Source organism: Helianthus annuus, chromosome 3, assembly GCF_002127325.2.
Source record: "Helianthus annuus cultivar XRQ/B chromosome 3, HanXRQr2.0-SUNRISE, whole genome shotgun sequence".
In the NCBI taxonomy this organism is placed as follows: domain Eukaryota; kingdom Viridiplantae; phylum Streptophyta; class Magnoliopsida; order Asterales; family Asteraceae; genus Helianthus; species Helianthus annuus.
The window spans coordinates 161,313,291-161,329,473 of record NC_035435.2 but is presented as its reverse complement, the minus strand read 5'-3'; the positions used below and the strand labels follow the sequence as shown (position 1 = coordinate 161,329,473).

The window sequence follows — 16,183 nt, the reverse complement described above, 5'->3', positions numbered from 1 at the left end:
CACAAACAGTTGAAAATAATCCACAGGGGATCAAAAATAAATAGGAAATATTGTTCAACAGTTGACATCCAAGCTTGCGAGACTTATTGTGGACGCTAGGAGAAAGCCAGCCTAGTTCGCTTAGTACCTGCACTTAACCTTTTTGGGAAAATACGTTAGTTTACACTGGTAAATACATTCAACCGACACTTTTGAAAAAGGTTTAATAAAACTGATTTGAATGCACGTGGCACAACTTTTATAACTTGGGATAATTATTTTATATAATACTTGTAAACGAATTACATGTTTCTTATGCGTTCAGTAGCCCGTTCCATAGACCGGGTTAAAGACTAATAGACACACCACAGGTATAATGCCCACAAGGTTATTCCTTTAAGTGGGATACCATTTTTACGTATGCAGCTGTCAGGTGTACGCCTACACCCCGTGCTCAGGTCGTGGCCATTTCATGAATGATGCCAATGATATCCGGGACATGGTCATTAACCCCCCAAAGGCTTTAAGCAAACACAACATTTTAAGACCAAGTGATGGAGAGTGTGAAACATGGGTATTTAAGCCTTTATCTTATGTGGTTTAGCTTGTTTTATATGATTATATGCTTGGAATTAGTTTAGTGCGAGTGTTTGTATGTTTGCAGGTAAAATGCGTGATTCGGTGAAGTTAGCGGGTTTAGAGCAAATTATGGAAAGTTGATATGTGAGTGAAAGAAGACTTGAGGATCTGCGACGCAACTTACGGTTGAGTTTAATATGGTAGCATAACTTGACATTGAAGGGGTTTGAAAACCTTACAAGGGTCATGTGGATTTCTAAGGTAGAAGACAGTGGAGGCACACAAAAGAAAAATCAAATAATCATCATCAAAATTCACACATCATGAAATAAAAAAAAGGAGGTTGTGATTTGAGGGGGGCACATTCACGTGGAGAGCAAGACCCAAGCAACATCACGAAATAGTGAGCAGCAATCCATATTCTACTTGGTGGACTTCTAGTGGGCCGATTCTTAGCAGCCAACATTTAATAGATTGGGGGCTCTCATTAATAAAAACATCATCATCAATACATCATCCTTGTCATCGATTTTTGGGAGTATTACGAAAGTGGGGGGCCTTAGATTATTTTTAGGCTTCATAATTCACAAATAAAGGCAGCCATTTTACTATAAGGTGAGGGCTCTTGAATCAAGGAGAAACACTTATTGATTTTTTTGGGGGCTCTTATAAATGACAAAGACGTCATCATTATGGAAACACTTGGGCTGGCCGGTTAACTATGGGATAACTAACGAATGGATTGAGGCAGGACATCATGTGAGGGTTTTGACTTTGATTAAAGATACCAACATCATCACATTCAAGTCAACAACACCATCATCACAATATCTCATTAACATCACGTGAGTGGGGTTTCTTCTTGGGCCGATATCTTTGGTCTTATTGGGCCAACACATCAACGCAAGGCACAAGTGGGCTGGATATGGACGATGCACATGGGCTGACTTTGAGGGATCGATTTTTTGGCAGCCGTGAATTATCTTTTGGGGGGTGATTCGACATCAACATCAACACACATCATCATCGATCAAATACAACACACCAGGTCATCATGCCTTCAATCTCTTACCAAGCTTTTGATCGGACGAGTATCATGAGCGGCTAAATCTCTCGTGGACACTTCGGGTGAACGATTCTTGTGAGACACTTTTAATTCTAGTTTCTGTTTTGTATTGAGATTTGGATTTGTAGTCGGTGACAGCCGACTATTTGCGTAGTTATATAATTTGTGTGATAGACAAATCCTGAGTGACAGTCAGAGTTATAATTATGTTTTGAATCCAATTATGCTTTTGTTGATTGAATGATTCCTATGTATGTTTGTTTTAATATTTATCTGATCAATTAATATTAAGATTTTGAACTGCATAGGTAATTGGTAGATTTACTATTCAATCAATAGCATCCAATAAAATCAGAACTAGGTTATTAGTAATTACAGAATCTGAATCCCGGAGTGATCACCTTTTCTCATCATTGTTTGCTACAACTCAATCTTTTTCTTAAATGCAACTTGTTTCATGTGTTTTTAATTTCATATCAGTTTTATAATCATCAGTTAGTTTAGTAAAATTTACAAACAAAACGTGTAACACTAACCACATGCTCCTCGTGGATTCGACACCCGACTTACCCTGTCTATAGGTAAAGTTAGGTTTTTATTTTTTGAGTGGCCCACGACAGTCACATCAAAAAGGCGCCGTTGCCGGGGAGCTAGTGCGCTTAGTGTTATATCTTTTATTTGATTTTTTTTTATTTATTTTTTTTAGTACTACTTTTAGTTTGTTACTTGTGCAGCAACTATGGAATGGGATTATGATGTTGAAGCATGCTCATGTTGCGGGAGTCACAATCACTGGGCTCAAGATTGTCCACGTTCTTACCACCCGGATCATGGCTCCAGAGGATATCAAAATTACAATCAATCCGATAAAGGCGGTAACGAGCAGAATCGAAACGCAATTGAGGAAGATAAGATTTTAGAGTTATTCAAAACCCTCCTCAAGCATGTAGAGGAACTCACCCAGTCTCTCAAGGAACAACAAAATATTAATGAATCACTTAACCAGCGAATTGAACAACTAACTAATCAGTTTGATAATTTTGCAGAAAGAAAAGCTACAGTTAGCCTGGTTGAGGATGCTGGATCAGAGACAGATAGAGATCCAGGGGAACCGCTCATCCCAATTCAACTTGGGGATCTCAAGACAGATAACGCTTCAGGAGTTAGTATGAGTGTTCTTCCCGGGTATATTTATGACAGGTATGATTTGGGCCCATTGCAACAGGTTAATGATCCTATGGTTTTAGCTGAATACTCACGAGGAAGGCCCCGAGGGATTTTGAAGGGATTGACTGTAAAGGTAGGTGACTTTTATTATCCTGAAGATTTTGTTGTCTTAGATCCATATACAGAGAAGGAACAACTGAGGGTGATACTTGGCAGACCATTCTTGGCCACTGCAGATGCTCAGATCTGTTGCTGGAAAGGTACAGTTGATATGACATACGGGAGCCGTAAGCTTTCTATTGACTTCCTTTCACATTCTTTTGATTATTCATTTATAAATACTTGTTCATGGGATTTTGTTACTAACACGAGTTATTCTCGAGTGTGTGACGATGGCCCGAAAGAGAGTGTTGCTATGATTGACAGGTCTAAAGATGACAAGATCGTGAAGGATAAAGAGGCCAAGTCGCCTTGGTGGCTCAAATTGAGAATTAAAAAGCAATTAGCCAAGCGAAAAAAGATGCCACCAAAGGAAGCAACCAAATCCAAGAAGAATCCCATAGAGACACGTACGGGCGAGTTATTATATTCTTTCGATGATACAGATCCAGATAACCCGGATCATTGGGATGCCATAAGAGATGATGGATGGATGTGGGATGATAACCATGTGTTTCATACACAGGGGATACTATATGAACCACCATGAGCTTAATCAGATACGGTCTGGCTGAAGACTATAAACTTAGCGCTCTCGGGAGGCAGCCCGAGGATGTAGAGTAGTGTATATATATTTTTTTTTGTTTTGCGTGATTATTGTTGCAGGTTACTAGGTTAATAATTTCTACGGATGCAATGGTCCAAGTGTGGGGATGTTTGGTGAAATCCCAATACGTCCTAGTTGTAGTGGCGGACAATGCACGGATTAGAGTCAGTCAAAACTGTCCATACTCAATCTCCATTTGGACGGGGATGATCTGAACACTAATCGTAGAGATTGACCCGAGTACTTGTTGGACACGGCCGCGAATGAAATGCTATACGGTCGTGGTGGAACATGACGCATGAGGATTCTACGCTTTAAACCAGGTGAGTCTGTTCCACTTTTATTATTGCATTTTTATTTTTGTTTTTGGTGGTGTTGAACTATTTATGTTTAGGGAATGTGTTTACGTTATTTGTGCTAGGGATAGCCACTCAGGGGGTTGTTAGTTGGTATTCCCGGGTTTTGTTTTAAAAGCACTATACATTGGGGACAATGTCGCCCAAGTGTGGGGATATGGGAAACCCGGGAAGGGAAAGGTTTGAAAGAGGTTAAAAGTGATTGAGAAAGATGAAAAGTGAAAAAAAAATTGAAAATTTAAAAAAAAATTGAAAATTTTGAAAAATTTCATCACCTTAAATAAGCTAAACGGATAAAAAAACCGAACGTTTCAATCACTAATGGGTTCCTTGCCGGTAGTAAACTAACATAGTCCCTTGTCATGGTCGTTCATTTAAGTTTCATGAGAGTAGGTTCGACAGGTTTTTTTAGGATAAAAGAATTGAAAAGAGATGTCTATTTAGGGGTAACATGCTTTAGATTGCATATGCTACGTGTCGGCAGCCTTTTTACCCTTTTCTTGGTGAGAATTTTGAGCCTGTAGAATGATAGAATGATTTACATCATGACTTCATTTGTTGAGAGCAGGCCGCGTGTTATTCTGTGTTAGAACTTGTATGATTTGATACATGCTGAGACTGTGGTTTGACATGTGCACGTAAATGATAAAGGCATTAGGATATCCCTTACACCCGTTGTGTTCGTTTTATGTTTACCTAGTTATCACCCGTAGTAGCCTTGTTGAGCCTATTTACCTCTCGTTTGTCCACCTAATATAAAATGTTTGATACCGACCGTGAATGAAAAATCATTAAAAAAAAGAAAAGAAAAAAAATAGAAAAAAAAGAGAAAAAAAAAACAAAAAGAAAGTTTTGTGAATATTGTTATATTGTCTTGGGTAGAAACCAACCCAAAAGTATGTTATGTGTTTTGCAAATAAAGTCATCACGGTTTGGTCGTTTGTTTGTTCGCCACGAAAAAGAAAAAAATACAAGCCAAAAATTTCCTACCCTTAGCCTAAGCCAAAAAACCGAAAGTCCTTTTGATATGTGTCATGTTACATGATACAGTGGAGGTGCGATTGTCATACAAGCATATGATTACAGATTTGCATGTTTGGTTTTGAGTGTTACACGTACTAGCACATCACACGCTAGTTCATATTTTAAACTGAGAGGAGAGTATATTGTGAGGGGCGTGTAGCATGTGTTAGAATCCTAAGCATGTTAGTTTTGAATGGACAAGTCTTGAGTTTTGAAAATGCACCAATTGCTTATCGGACTGTCAATCTTGATTGTGTAAGTCTACGGAACGGGTATGACTTGGGACTTAAACTGTTGCATCGGTTAAGGGGTTTAGAGGTGTTGTTACCGTGGTGAGTAGTTCCATATCGGTTTGCTTGAGGACAATCAAAGGTAAGTGTGGGGATGTGATGGAGAGTGTGAAACATGGGTATTTAAGCCTTTATCTTATGTGGTTTAGCTTGTTTTATATGATTATATGCTTGGAATTAGTTTACTGCGAGTGTTTGTATGTTTGCAGGTAAAATGCGTGATTCGGTGAAGTTAGCGGGTTTAGAGCAAATTATGGAAAGTTGATATGTGAGTGAAAGAAGACTTGAGGATCTGCGACGCAACTTACGGTTGAGTTTAATATGGTAGCATAACTTGACATTGAAGGGGTTTGAAAACCTTACAAGGGTCATGTGGATTTCTAAGGTAGAAGACAGTGGAGGCACACAAAAGAAAAATCAAATAATCATCATCAAAATTCACACATCATGAAATAAAAAAAAGGAGGTTGTGATTTGAGGGGGGCACATTTACGTGGAGATCAAGACCCAAGCAACATCACGAAATAGTGAGCAGCAATCCATATTCTACTTGATGGACTTCTAGTGGGCCGATTCTTAGCAGCCAACATTTAATAGATTGGGGGCTCTCATTAATAAAAACATCATCATCAATACATCATCCTTGTCATCGATTTTTGGGAGTATTACGAAAGTGGGGGGCCTTAGATTATTTTTAGGCTTCATAATTCACAAATAAAGGTAGCCATTTTACTATAAGGTGAGGGCTCTTGAATCAAGGAGAAACACTTATTGATTTTTTTTGGGGCTCTTATAAATGACAAAGACGTCATCATTATGGAAACACTTGGGCTGGCCGGTCAACTATGGGATAACTAACGAATGGATTGAGGCAGGACATCATGTGAGGGTTTTGACTTTGATTAAAGATACCAACATCATCACATTCAAGTCAACAACACCATCATCACAATATCTCATTAACATCACGTGAGTGGGGTTTCTTCTTGGGCCGATATCTTTGGTCTTATTGGGCCAACACATCAACGCAAGGCACAAGTGGGCTGGATATGGACGATGCACATGGGCTGACTTTGAGGGATCGATTTTTTGGCAGCCGTGAATTATCTTTTGGGGGGTGATTCGACATCAACATCAACACACATCATCATCGATCAAATACAACACACCAGGTCATCATGCCTTCAATCTCTTACCAAGCTTTTGATCGGACGAGTATCATGAGCGGCTAAATCTCTCGTGGACACTTCGGGTGAACGATTCTTGTGAGACACTTTTAATTCTAGTTTCTGTTTTGTATTGAGATTTGGATTTGTAGTTGGTGACAGCCGACTATTTGCGTAGTTATATAATTTGTGTGATAGACAAATCCTGAGTGACAGTCAGAGTTATAATTATGTTTTGAATCCAATTATGCTTTTGTTGATTGAATGATTCCTATGTATGTTTGTTTTAATATTTATCTGATCAATTAATATTAAGATTTTGAACTGCATAGGTAATTGGTAGATTTACTATTCAATCAATAGCATCCAATAAAATCAGAACTAGGTTATTAGTAATTACAGAATCTGAATCCCGGAGTGATCACCTTTTCTCATCATTGTTTGCTACAACTCAATCTTTTTCTTAAATGCAACTTGTTTCATGTGTTTTTAATTTCATATCAGTTTTATAATCATCAGTTAGTTTAGTAAAATTTACAAACAAAACGTGTAACACTAACCACATGCTCCTCGTGGATTCGACACCCGACTTACCCTGTCTATAGGTAAAGTTAGGTTATTATTTTCTGAGTGGCCCACGACAGTCACATCACCAAGCATATCAATAATTTAACCTCTAATCGATTAAAAATTCAATGCTGGACCAAGCGTTATTTTATATACCGTACCCCAAGCCCGTATAAGGGAAATTAAGTTAAAAGTATTTACCTTTGCAAGTATAATTCACAAACAGCAAGTGCAAGTAGCTTTTACCGGGTCTCCTATTCTGGAACGAAGGTTTATAATAACCTATTAGAATCCTAACGGGTCTTTAATTAAGCCTAAACTTAGACCGGTTAGTTTTAACGAAAGATACGGTTCGAACGCACGATTAAGCGAAGACCGGAATAGAATGTGATTTAGGCCCGACAAGTTTGAAGACTTGTATAATATGGGTAATCCAACCACATTCTGGATTTTGAGATAAAAACGACAAGGTTTGACCCGTTTCGGTTAATTTATGTAAACTAGTTACATAAACCGAACCGAACGCGTAAATGGCGTAACGGGTAACCATAAGAGTCTTATACAGGTTTCCTAAGTCAATATGCTCTAAATATGTTGTGATATCAGTAGGATACCTCCCATTATGCCCATAACGAGTTTAATCCCATAGTACGCCCCGTAGGGGTATTTTGGTCATTTTAAAGATTATAAAAGTGATTAATTTCACTCCTGTGATTCGGGTCTGAATAAATCAGTAAAATAACTTAGTTTAACAAGTTATACCAGTAGGTAATAAGCCTTATGTGACAAAATGGTTTTAAACCCAAACTATGCGTTTAATACGCGTATAAAGTCGTTTTAAGCGATTTCTGGGTTATACAGGAAATCTGAGTTTTCTGATCAGGTTATAAAGTTCAAAATACTTTATTTACTATTTAAAATCAGTAGCAATTAGATTGGCGTCAAAAGACTACGTAGAACTCGTTTTATGTCCGAAAAGGGTATATTCGGTATTTACCGAATCAAGGTCATAACCGTAGGTTATGAGCAGGTTAAAAATAATTAAAAATCTTTACAAATCCCAAAATATTATATTACATCAGTGTGTAAAAGGTTTGGTGTCGAAATTTGGGTTTAGATAGGCTTTATGCTAAGTGCGCCGTTTAATTAACAAAAGTTTTCTTAATTGCGCTATTTGGCATAACTCCTATTCTAGACCTCGAATCGACATGAAATCTTAGGGACGTGTTTATAAATCAGTAACTAAGGTTATTGTTCTTTCACATATCCAAAATTCTCGTTTTAAGGTCAAAAGGGCATTATGGTCAACATTTAAGCATTTAACGGAAAGGTGCAAATGACTCGGACAAACAATGAACCAGTCACAGAGGGTCATACTATCATGTAACCTGGTCCTAAGGAAGTCCTAAGGCATACCAAGTCATACTAAAACGGGTCAGAACTGAAGTTAAAGCAAAAGTCAAAGTTTTACGACTTTCGGTTCCGAACCGGGTCAAAACAGTAAATGGTCGGATCAAACAAGCTTAGACCAGTTCTTATACTTATTATCAAGTTATATGAGTGATAAAATAGGTTACATGCCTTCTACATTGTTAATTATGCGTTAAATCGAAAATTAAGGTTCTGTTGACTTTTTCTAAGCAACTTTGACCCGATATTTGAACTAGTTAGAGTTGGAATCAGAGGGTGCCCTTTTAAGGGTTTAATGCCCACATAATTACCAACATATAACTACCTTTGATTCGACTAATCACTGGACCAAGGCTGATTAATCGTTAAGTCAACCGTTAATTACGACGGTTTGACTTTTAAGCTAAAACTAAGCAAAAACTTAACTAAGAAAGGTTAAGCACACTTACTGAAGTCTAATGAACGACCAGAGATGCTTAGATAAGACACTTGAGCTCCAGAGATGATCAGAAATGCAGATTGAAGGTGTGGTTACAAAGGTTGCACACAATGGCCTTATATAGTGTTCTTAGATGCATAAGATCATGACAACTAAGCCTATAGTGGATCCCAGATCATCAACAAGTGTTTCCTAGTGCCTAGGAACTGTTAGGGGTCGCCCATGTTGCTGAAAATATCTTACTAAGTCGGTTAAACTCTTATAACTGCCAACAGCCAAGCTGCTGTCGCTGGGCACCCCTTACGGACCGTAAGGCAGGACCTTTACGGTCCGTAAGCTTTTGACAGAAGGCAAAAATTAACCTTTCACGTATTACGGACCGTAAGGCAGGACCTTTACGGTCCGTAAGCCCTTGCCAGAAGCAAAAAAAAAATTAACCTTTCATGCATTGAACAGGCAACTTGCGTAGCATTATTTTTGGCCAGGAAAAATGTCAGCAGGAGGCCTTTTTACCCATGCTTGATCAGTTGTGTCTACCTATCTCAATGTATAATTGGTTTGCATTATGATGGAAAATATACACAAAAGTTTTTATTGAGCATTATTTCATAGGATCCATACTTACAAATTTGGACATCCTTTATTATTAGTAATCACCGGATTAAAGGTATACTAGATGTTTATTAATCATGTTAGGGTCTTGGGATTTATAACGAAGTCGTTCAGAGGTATAAATTAACATGTCGACATGTTCGAAAATCCTGCCATACATCTTTAACTAAATCCGGGTTTATAATACTTTTGTCGTACATGACACGTGTCGTTTATTTAATGAACACAAATTTTCGAGGTGTTACATCCTCACCCCCTTAAAAGAAATCTCGACCTCGAGATTTACTGAAACAAATGAGGGTACTTTTCTTTCATCGTGGACTCTACCTCCCACGTGTACTCGGGACCTCTACGGGCATCCCATTTAACCTTTACAATCGGTATATACTTCCTTCGAAGCTTCTTAACCTGTCGATCCTCGATCGACACAGGTTTTTCAACAAATTTCAAGCTCTCATCTATGAGTACATCTGTATGTGGTATAACTAGTGATTCATCAGCGAAACACTTTTTCAGATTGCAGATGTGGAAAACATTGTGAATACCACTGAGCTCTTCCGGTAAGTTTAACTTATAGGCAACTGATCCGACACGTTCGATGATCTCGAATGGTCCAATGTATCTCGGTCTTAACTTGCCTTTCTTACCAAATCGCATCACCCCCTTCCAGGGTGATACCTTAAGCAATACCTTGTCACCTACCTCGAAGTTAAAAGGTTTACGCTTCAAGTCTGCGTAGCTTTTCTGCCTATCTAGGGCAGCTTTCAGACGGTGGAACCGTGACGTTTTTTGGTGATGGCGGAGAAGGACGACGGCGACGGCGTCTCTCTCTCTCTCTCTCTTATGTCTCTCTAAATCCTTTCTGAAGATCTTGAAATTGCATCAGATCTACAAACAATAGTCGAAGATTATGAAGATTATGATGGTTGAAATGGATTTGCAGATTATGAAGATGATGATGATGTAGTTTGCTCATAGTGTTTTGAAAGGAATTAAATAGCTTGGTAGAGATCTTGAATTTGGTGTCTCGGAATTTGCAAATGATGATGTTCATAGGATTCTTATATTGAATTATTATTTTGAATATTTTGTGATAGATGATGATGTTCATGTGAAGATTGATTTGTTCTTGATTTGGGTTTGAAGATGATGATGATGATGATGTTCAGAGATGATGATGTTCATGTGTAAATTGTTTTTTTTTTTAGTTTTGTTTTACAACTTACCCCCTCCCTTATAATTGAGAATTTCAAAAACAACTCTATCAGACGACATAATGTAACTAGGTTAGGAATTTGGATGAAAATGACAAAAATGGCCAAACGTGGGGGGCAAAATGGTAGAAAAGTGTCATTTTGGACGAAAATGGCAAACGTGCCCAAACCTCATGGACGAAAATGGCAATTTACTCTTATATTTTATGCTAGAGCTAACTTTCGTTTTCCTCTCTGTGGTTTGGTCATTTTAACGGTTTGCTTCAATAGTTTAAAAATAGTTATTTTCCTCCCTGATCTTTCGAGTTTGTCGCCAGTTTGCTCCCTGGCTCGAACTCAGTTAAAATGTTCAATTAAAAGTATGGGTATTTCGATAGTTTACTCCCTAGCTCTAACTCAATCAAAACGTTTAGTTAAAAGTCGTGGTAGTCGTGGTCAGCAGGTGGTAGTTGCAGGTGGTGGCCGGTAGAAAGAGTGGTTAGAAAGATGGGGATCAGAAAAGAATTACTTATATACATGTAAATAAACAAGTTATAGGTTTATTTAGGAGGTTACATGCCCTTGCTTTTATCTATAAAATTACCAAAATACCATTCTAGTTAATGGATTTTTTGGATGGAGTTAGAGGCGGGGAGCAAAAATGACGATAAGTTAGAAAAATCAGGGAGGAAAATTGCTATTTTTAAACAATTGAAGCAAAACCGTTAAAATGACCAAATCATACGGAGCAAAATGGAAGTTAAGTATGATATTTCAAAATTTATGAACTTAAATCCTTTTTAAATCTATAAGCCTAACAGCCATTATTCATCAAACATATCTTTAAATTTTAAATGCATGCTTTAAATGATTTTTAGACAAGAAAGCGATGATGATGATGGATACCTATATAATTGACTCCCACATGATGTAGGTTGCTCACGCTCACAGGCTGGTCCATGCCTTGATCACAAAAATGTAAAATAGAAGAAGGAAATTATTGAATGATTTTGAAAAAATGTTGTATTTCAACAGGATGCACATGGTATAGTCGTGATCGATATTTTGTTTTTCTAAAACGAACCTTGGTGATCGGTTAGTTATTTGTAATCACGATCTTTTATAGACCGCTTACGAACAATTTCCCAAGTAATTGTATGTTTACACCATCAGTTTTTATACTGGGGAATTGGCCTGTAATAATTTAAATTAGAGGTCATTGGCCATTGACAGTCTTATCTTTGAATATTCCCCCACCAGTCTCACATTTCACATATTTTTCCTACACTGGTCCCCCGTTAAAAAAAACTTAACGGAGTTGAGCTTTTTTCCAAATTACAAACAGATTTTTAGGGCTTTTGATCAGAACGACGATATAAGTCAATTGATGTAAAACTTATCTCGAAATGGTGCTCCAAATGACTTGATTTTTGTTAATTGGAAATTTAAACACCCGAATTGAAGCGTCGTTTTCATCGTTTTGAGCACCCGTTTTGAGGTAAATTTTACATCAATGGACTCGTATCGTCGTTTTGATCAAAAGCCGTAAAAAATTGTTTGTAATTTAGAAAAAAACATAACTCCGTTAAGTTTTTTTAACGGGAGACCAGTGTAAGAAAAATAGGTGACAGATGAGACTGATAGGGGGAATATGTAAAGTTGAGACTGTCAATGGCCAAAGACCTGTAGTTAGAATTATTACAGGCCAATTCCCCTTTTATATTTAAAACATAACCCACAACAATATGAAGTTTCATTATCATTTGTTAATGCATGCATGATAACTTGACTTCTAGACAATGCATAAAAATATGATTTAGTGTATGATGAAAAGTTCTTTTTAGCTATTTGTGTCTTTTCTGTTTTTTCGTTTGTAATTTTAAACCGTTGGAACATCTACACAATCCGGAGAGAGCATTATTTTGTCCCGGATAGGGTTTTATAATGGTTTATACTTTAAACATGACAATGAATACATTACAACATTTTAAAATAAATTTAAAATCCCTATAATCATGACATCACATCAACATTGGTTCTTCTTTTGACACAATTAATGGCGGGATCTCCAAATGTTTTTTTCTCTAAAATAAACAACTTTTATAATAATCCCTTCACACACAAGACCATATACATAAAGATGGAAATAAAAGCGAATGATTTATAATAAGAACTTATAAGTAATAGCTATAATATCAATCTAGTCAACAAATTTAAAAGGTGAAATTTCACCTTTGTAGTTAAATTTGTGTAGCGAAGAGTTATGGCCTGAATTCACCTCCATATCCAGCGGACTCGAGCTAAGTAGACTCGAATTCCATTTCGTATCGTCTATGTTGTATAAAGGTATAAAGGTACATCATGGCAAAACGAATAATCAGCTTCCCTCAATAAGAATAAAGATGTTACCATCACGACGGTTATACATTTTTTCTAGCCACACCACCATACAATAGTAACATCAAACCCTAATTTACCGAATATAAATACCCCATGACGACTTAATACATTCACTCATCTACAATTACTCTTACTTGCACTTTACTTACTGAAACTCTCTCTCAATAAGCGAATACTTGTTTTCACGTCAGATGATGGTCACAAAAAGGCCCCCCTTCCTGTGTCAAGGCTTGCAGCTTCTATGCTATATAGTTATCTATAGCAGTGATCGGTGTTCTCAGTCCAAAATTTTATCGTAAGACATTCTTGTAGAGGATCATATCAGTTTCTAAGCACCGGTAATTCCCTCTTCAAAATATTTAAAGGTTTTATTACTTAAAGCTATGATTATTGTATGTATTATATACACATGAAAATAGAAGACAAAAGGAGGTGGTTTTGTTTAGAAGCCGGCGGGGGAGATAGTGCACATGGGGTGGGCCACCGTGATTATCCCCGCAGACGGAGAACGGTGGAGATTGAGAGCCCTTAAATTGCGGCACCCATAAAAAAATCCCATTTTTCATATAGTTGCACATGCAATAAAACAAAATTGCTTATTTTCTATCCTTCAATTATTTTTCTGAGATTATAATACTTAAAAATACTTGTCTTCTTATGATGATCGAGTTATTATGTTATAAAACATCGAGGATATCAGATATTTGGATTAATGTACTATATAAAGTGTCGGTCAAATAAAAATATACGTACGTATGTACCTATCTTTATTTAATTATATGAGTATCTATATGATGCATACGCTAGGAGTTGGTTAAAAAGTCAAAATTACTAATAAGTGTAAAAAAGTCATAAAATATCACATTGTCAAAAATAAAACACACCAAAACTTACAAATAACAAAATAAACATTGCTAAAACATCATATTGTGGGTTTTGTTTTGTTTTTGGATTATAAGACTCTAATTATCTAATGACTAACATTTTGTGTTTTATGTTGATTATCATGTTGTGTTTTATATTTATAGTTCTACGATTGTGCGTTTCGAGTTTTTTTATGGACCGCTAGAGTTTGAATATAGTGTTTTAGTAATCTTCAATATGCTATTTGTGGGTTTTGGGTGTTTTATGACTAAAATTATGGTATTTTATGACTTTGTACATTTTTAAGAGATTTAGACCTTGTAGCACAACCCACCATGTATGCATATATCCATACAATATATTGTAGCTTTACGGGTCACGTATTGTATGCATATGTCCATACAATGTATTATAACTTTTAGTGTCATTTTTCAGATTCTATCTTGATTATTGAACAACATTTTTTTTACCTTTTAAACTATCTATCAACATACACATACCTTTTGTCGGTTTTGAAAAGCGTTTGCACATGCAGTAGTATGTAACTCTGTATTAACGACGAAATATATGATGTGACATTTCAAGACATAGTTTGCATGTATTTTTATATAGATCCCTCTTGTTTGTATTTTTCTTTCGAACGACAACGTATTGAAAAAACATTCTTGACAAGTTGCTAGAGGCACAAAGGAAACGATGTTTTATATTGGTATCCTGTTATTTTCAATATAACTATAAGATTTGATTAGACCTATAAATTATTAATATATAATAAATATTCAAATTATTCGTGCAATGACAAATATTATTTGTAAATCTTTGTCACTTCCATAGGAATTATGATGGATCATACCTACTTTTCGGCATGAATGAAATTTGATTAATTAATGGCTATTTGTTAAAAAAATAGCTAAGGTTTAGGTAAAGATTTGGATGATATGTGTTAAATAAAGATTATCATTATTTATCAATAATATAAATACTTGACATGAAATAAGATATAATTTTATAAAATGACATGAAATAAGATATAATTTTATAAAAAAAAAGATATTTGTTAAAGTGTAATGAGAAAGATAGGTTAAGCATCTAGCAAATACATCACGATTTTAAAAAAACATGTTGATGTTATGATTATGATTGTTTTTTTTTCTTTTAAATGCAAGGATATTATAAGGGTGGGGTTACCAATGTACCCTCCAAACTTGTAGATCGAAAAAACCATATAACGTATCCTGTAAGATTTTGTGTCTCCCCCACAATCAAATTGTCCCCACTTCCCACGCACCTATATCAGGGTTTCTTTTTTTTTGAAAGGTTAACTTCATTCACAAAACACCCGAGCTCGAAGACCGAGCCGGGGACCAAAACAACACTAAATAATTACAAAATTACACCAATCCGACCACGAGATCGGGTTGTTCCTGATTCTATGTTTATACCATAAAAATCCCAAAGATCTAACATCGCTAAATATCTCTTCTACCTTAACCTCTTTTCCCGAAAAAATAGCATTGTTACGCGCCAACCAAATACTCCAACAGGCTACCCGAATGATGCCCTGAATCCTCTTCTTTGCTTCAGCCTTGTGAGAACCAGTTTTGTGAACATCCAGCAAGTCACGGACCGAGAAAGCGAAAATAGGGGGCATACGGCACCAGGAACTCACCTTCTGCCATAGAACCGAAGCAACCAGACAAGAAGTGAACAGGTGGACAGAAGTCTCCTCCTCCGACCGGCAAAGAGGGCACAAGCCATCACCAACCGAAATCCCTCTCATTCGTAAAGCATCCGCGGTGGGAATTCTGCCCATTTCCGCTCTCCACGAAAAAACGTCACATTTTATTGGGATCCATTTGCACCACTCTAGCACAAAACTGTTATCATTCACCAACCTTCTTTCCAAATGCCGGCGAGCCGAGCTAACGGAGAAACTGCCCGAGTTTTCGCCTAGCCACCTCCACGAATCCGTTCTATCGGACAACACAACCGCCGCGATCTCCGCAAGAAGAGCATTCAGCTCTGCAACTATATCAGGGTTTCTAACCACCGTATTTTCGAGTGTCTCATCTACAATCATATATTTTCAGGGGCGCAGGGTGACTCTTCGAACTTTTCACTCAGTAGTGTAACATATGTGGTTTTTGTATAAAATTTTTTTTGGTATATACGTTTTCGACCCTGGTTCTATAGATTTTTTTGGGTATATACGTTTTCGACCCCCTCGTCGGAAATCTCAAGCTTCACCACTGCATATTTTAGTACAAAATACTACTACTAATAATAAGTTCAACCTTAAATCAAAC

At 36.8% G+C, this 16,183-nt stretch overlaps 1 protein-coding gene across 1 annotated transcript; it reads right to left on the bottom strand.

Annotated features, from left to right (window-relative positions):
* Positions 1 to 15,252: 15,252 nt before the first annotated feature.
* LOC110932319 lies at positions 15,253 to 15,957 on the bottom strand. The gene has a single exon (XM_022175663.1). The coding sequence runs from the start codon at positions 15,955 to 15,957 to the stop codon at positions 15,253 to 15,255; it is 705 nt and encodes a 234-aa protein (XP_022031355.1).
* Positions 15,958 to 16,183: the final 226 nt, after the last annotated feature.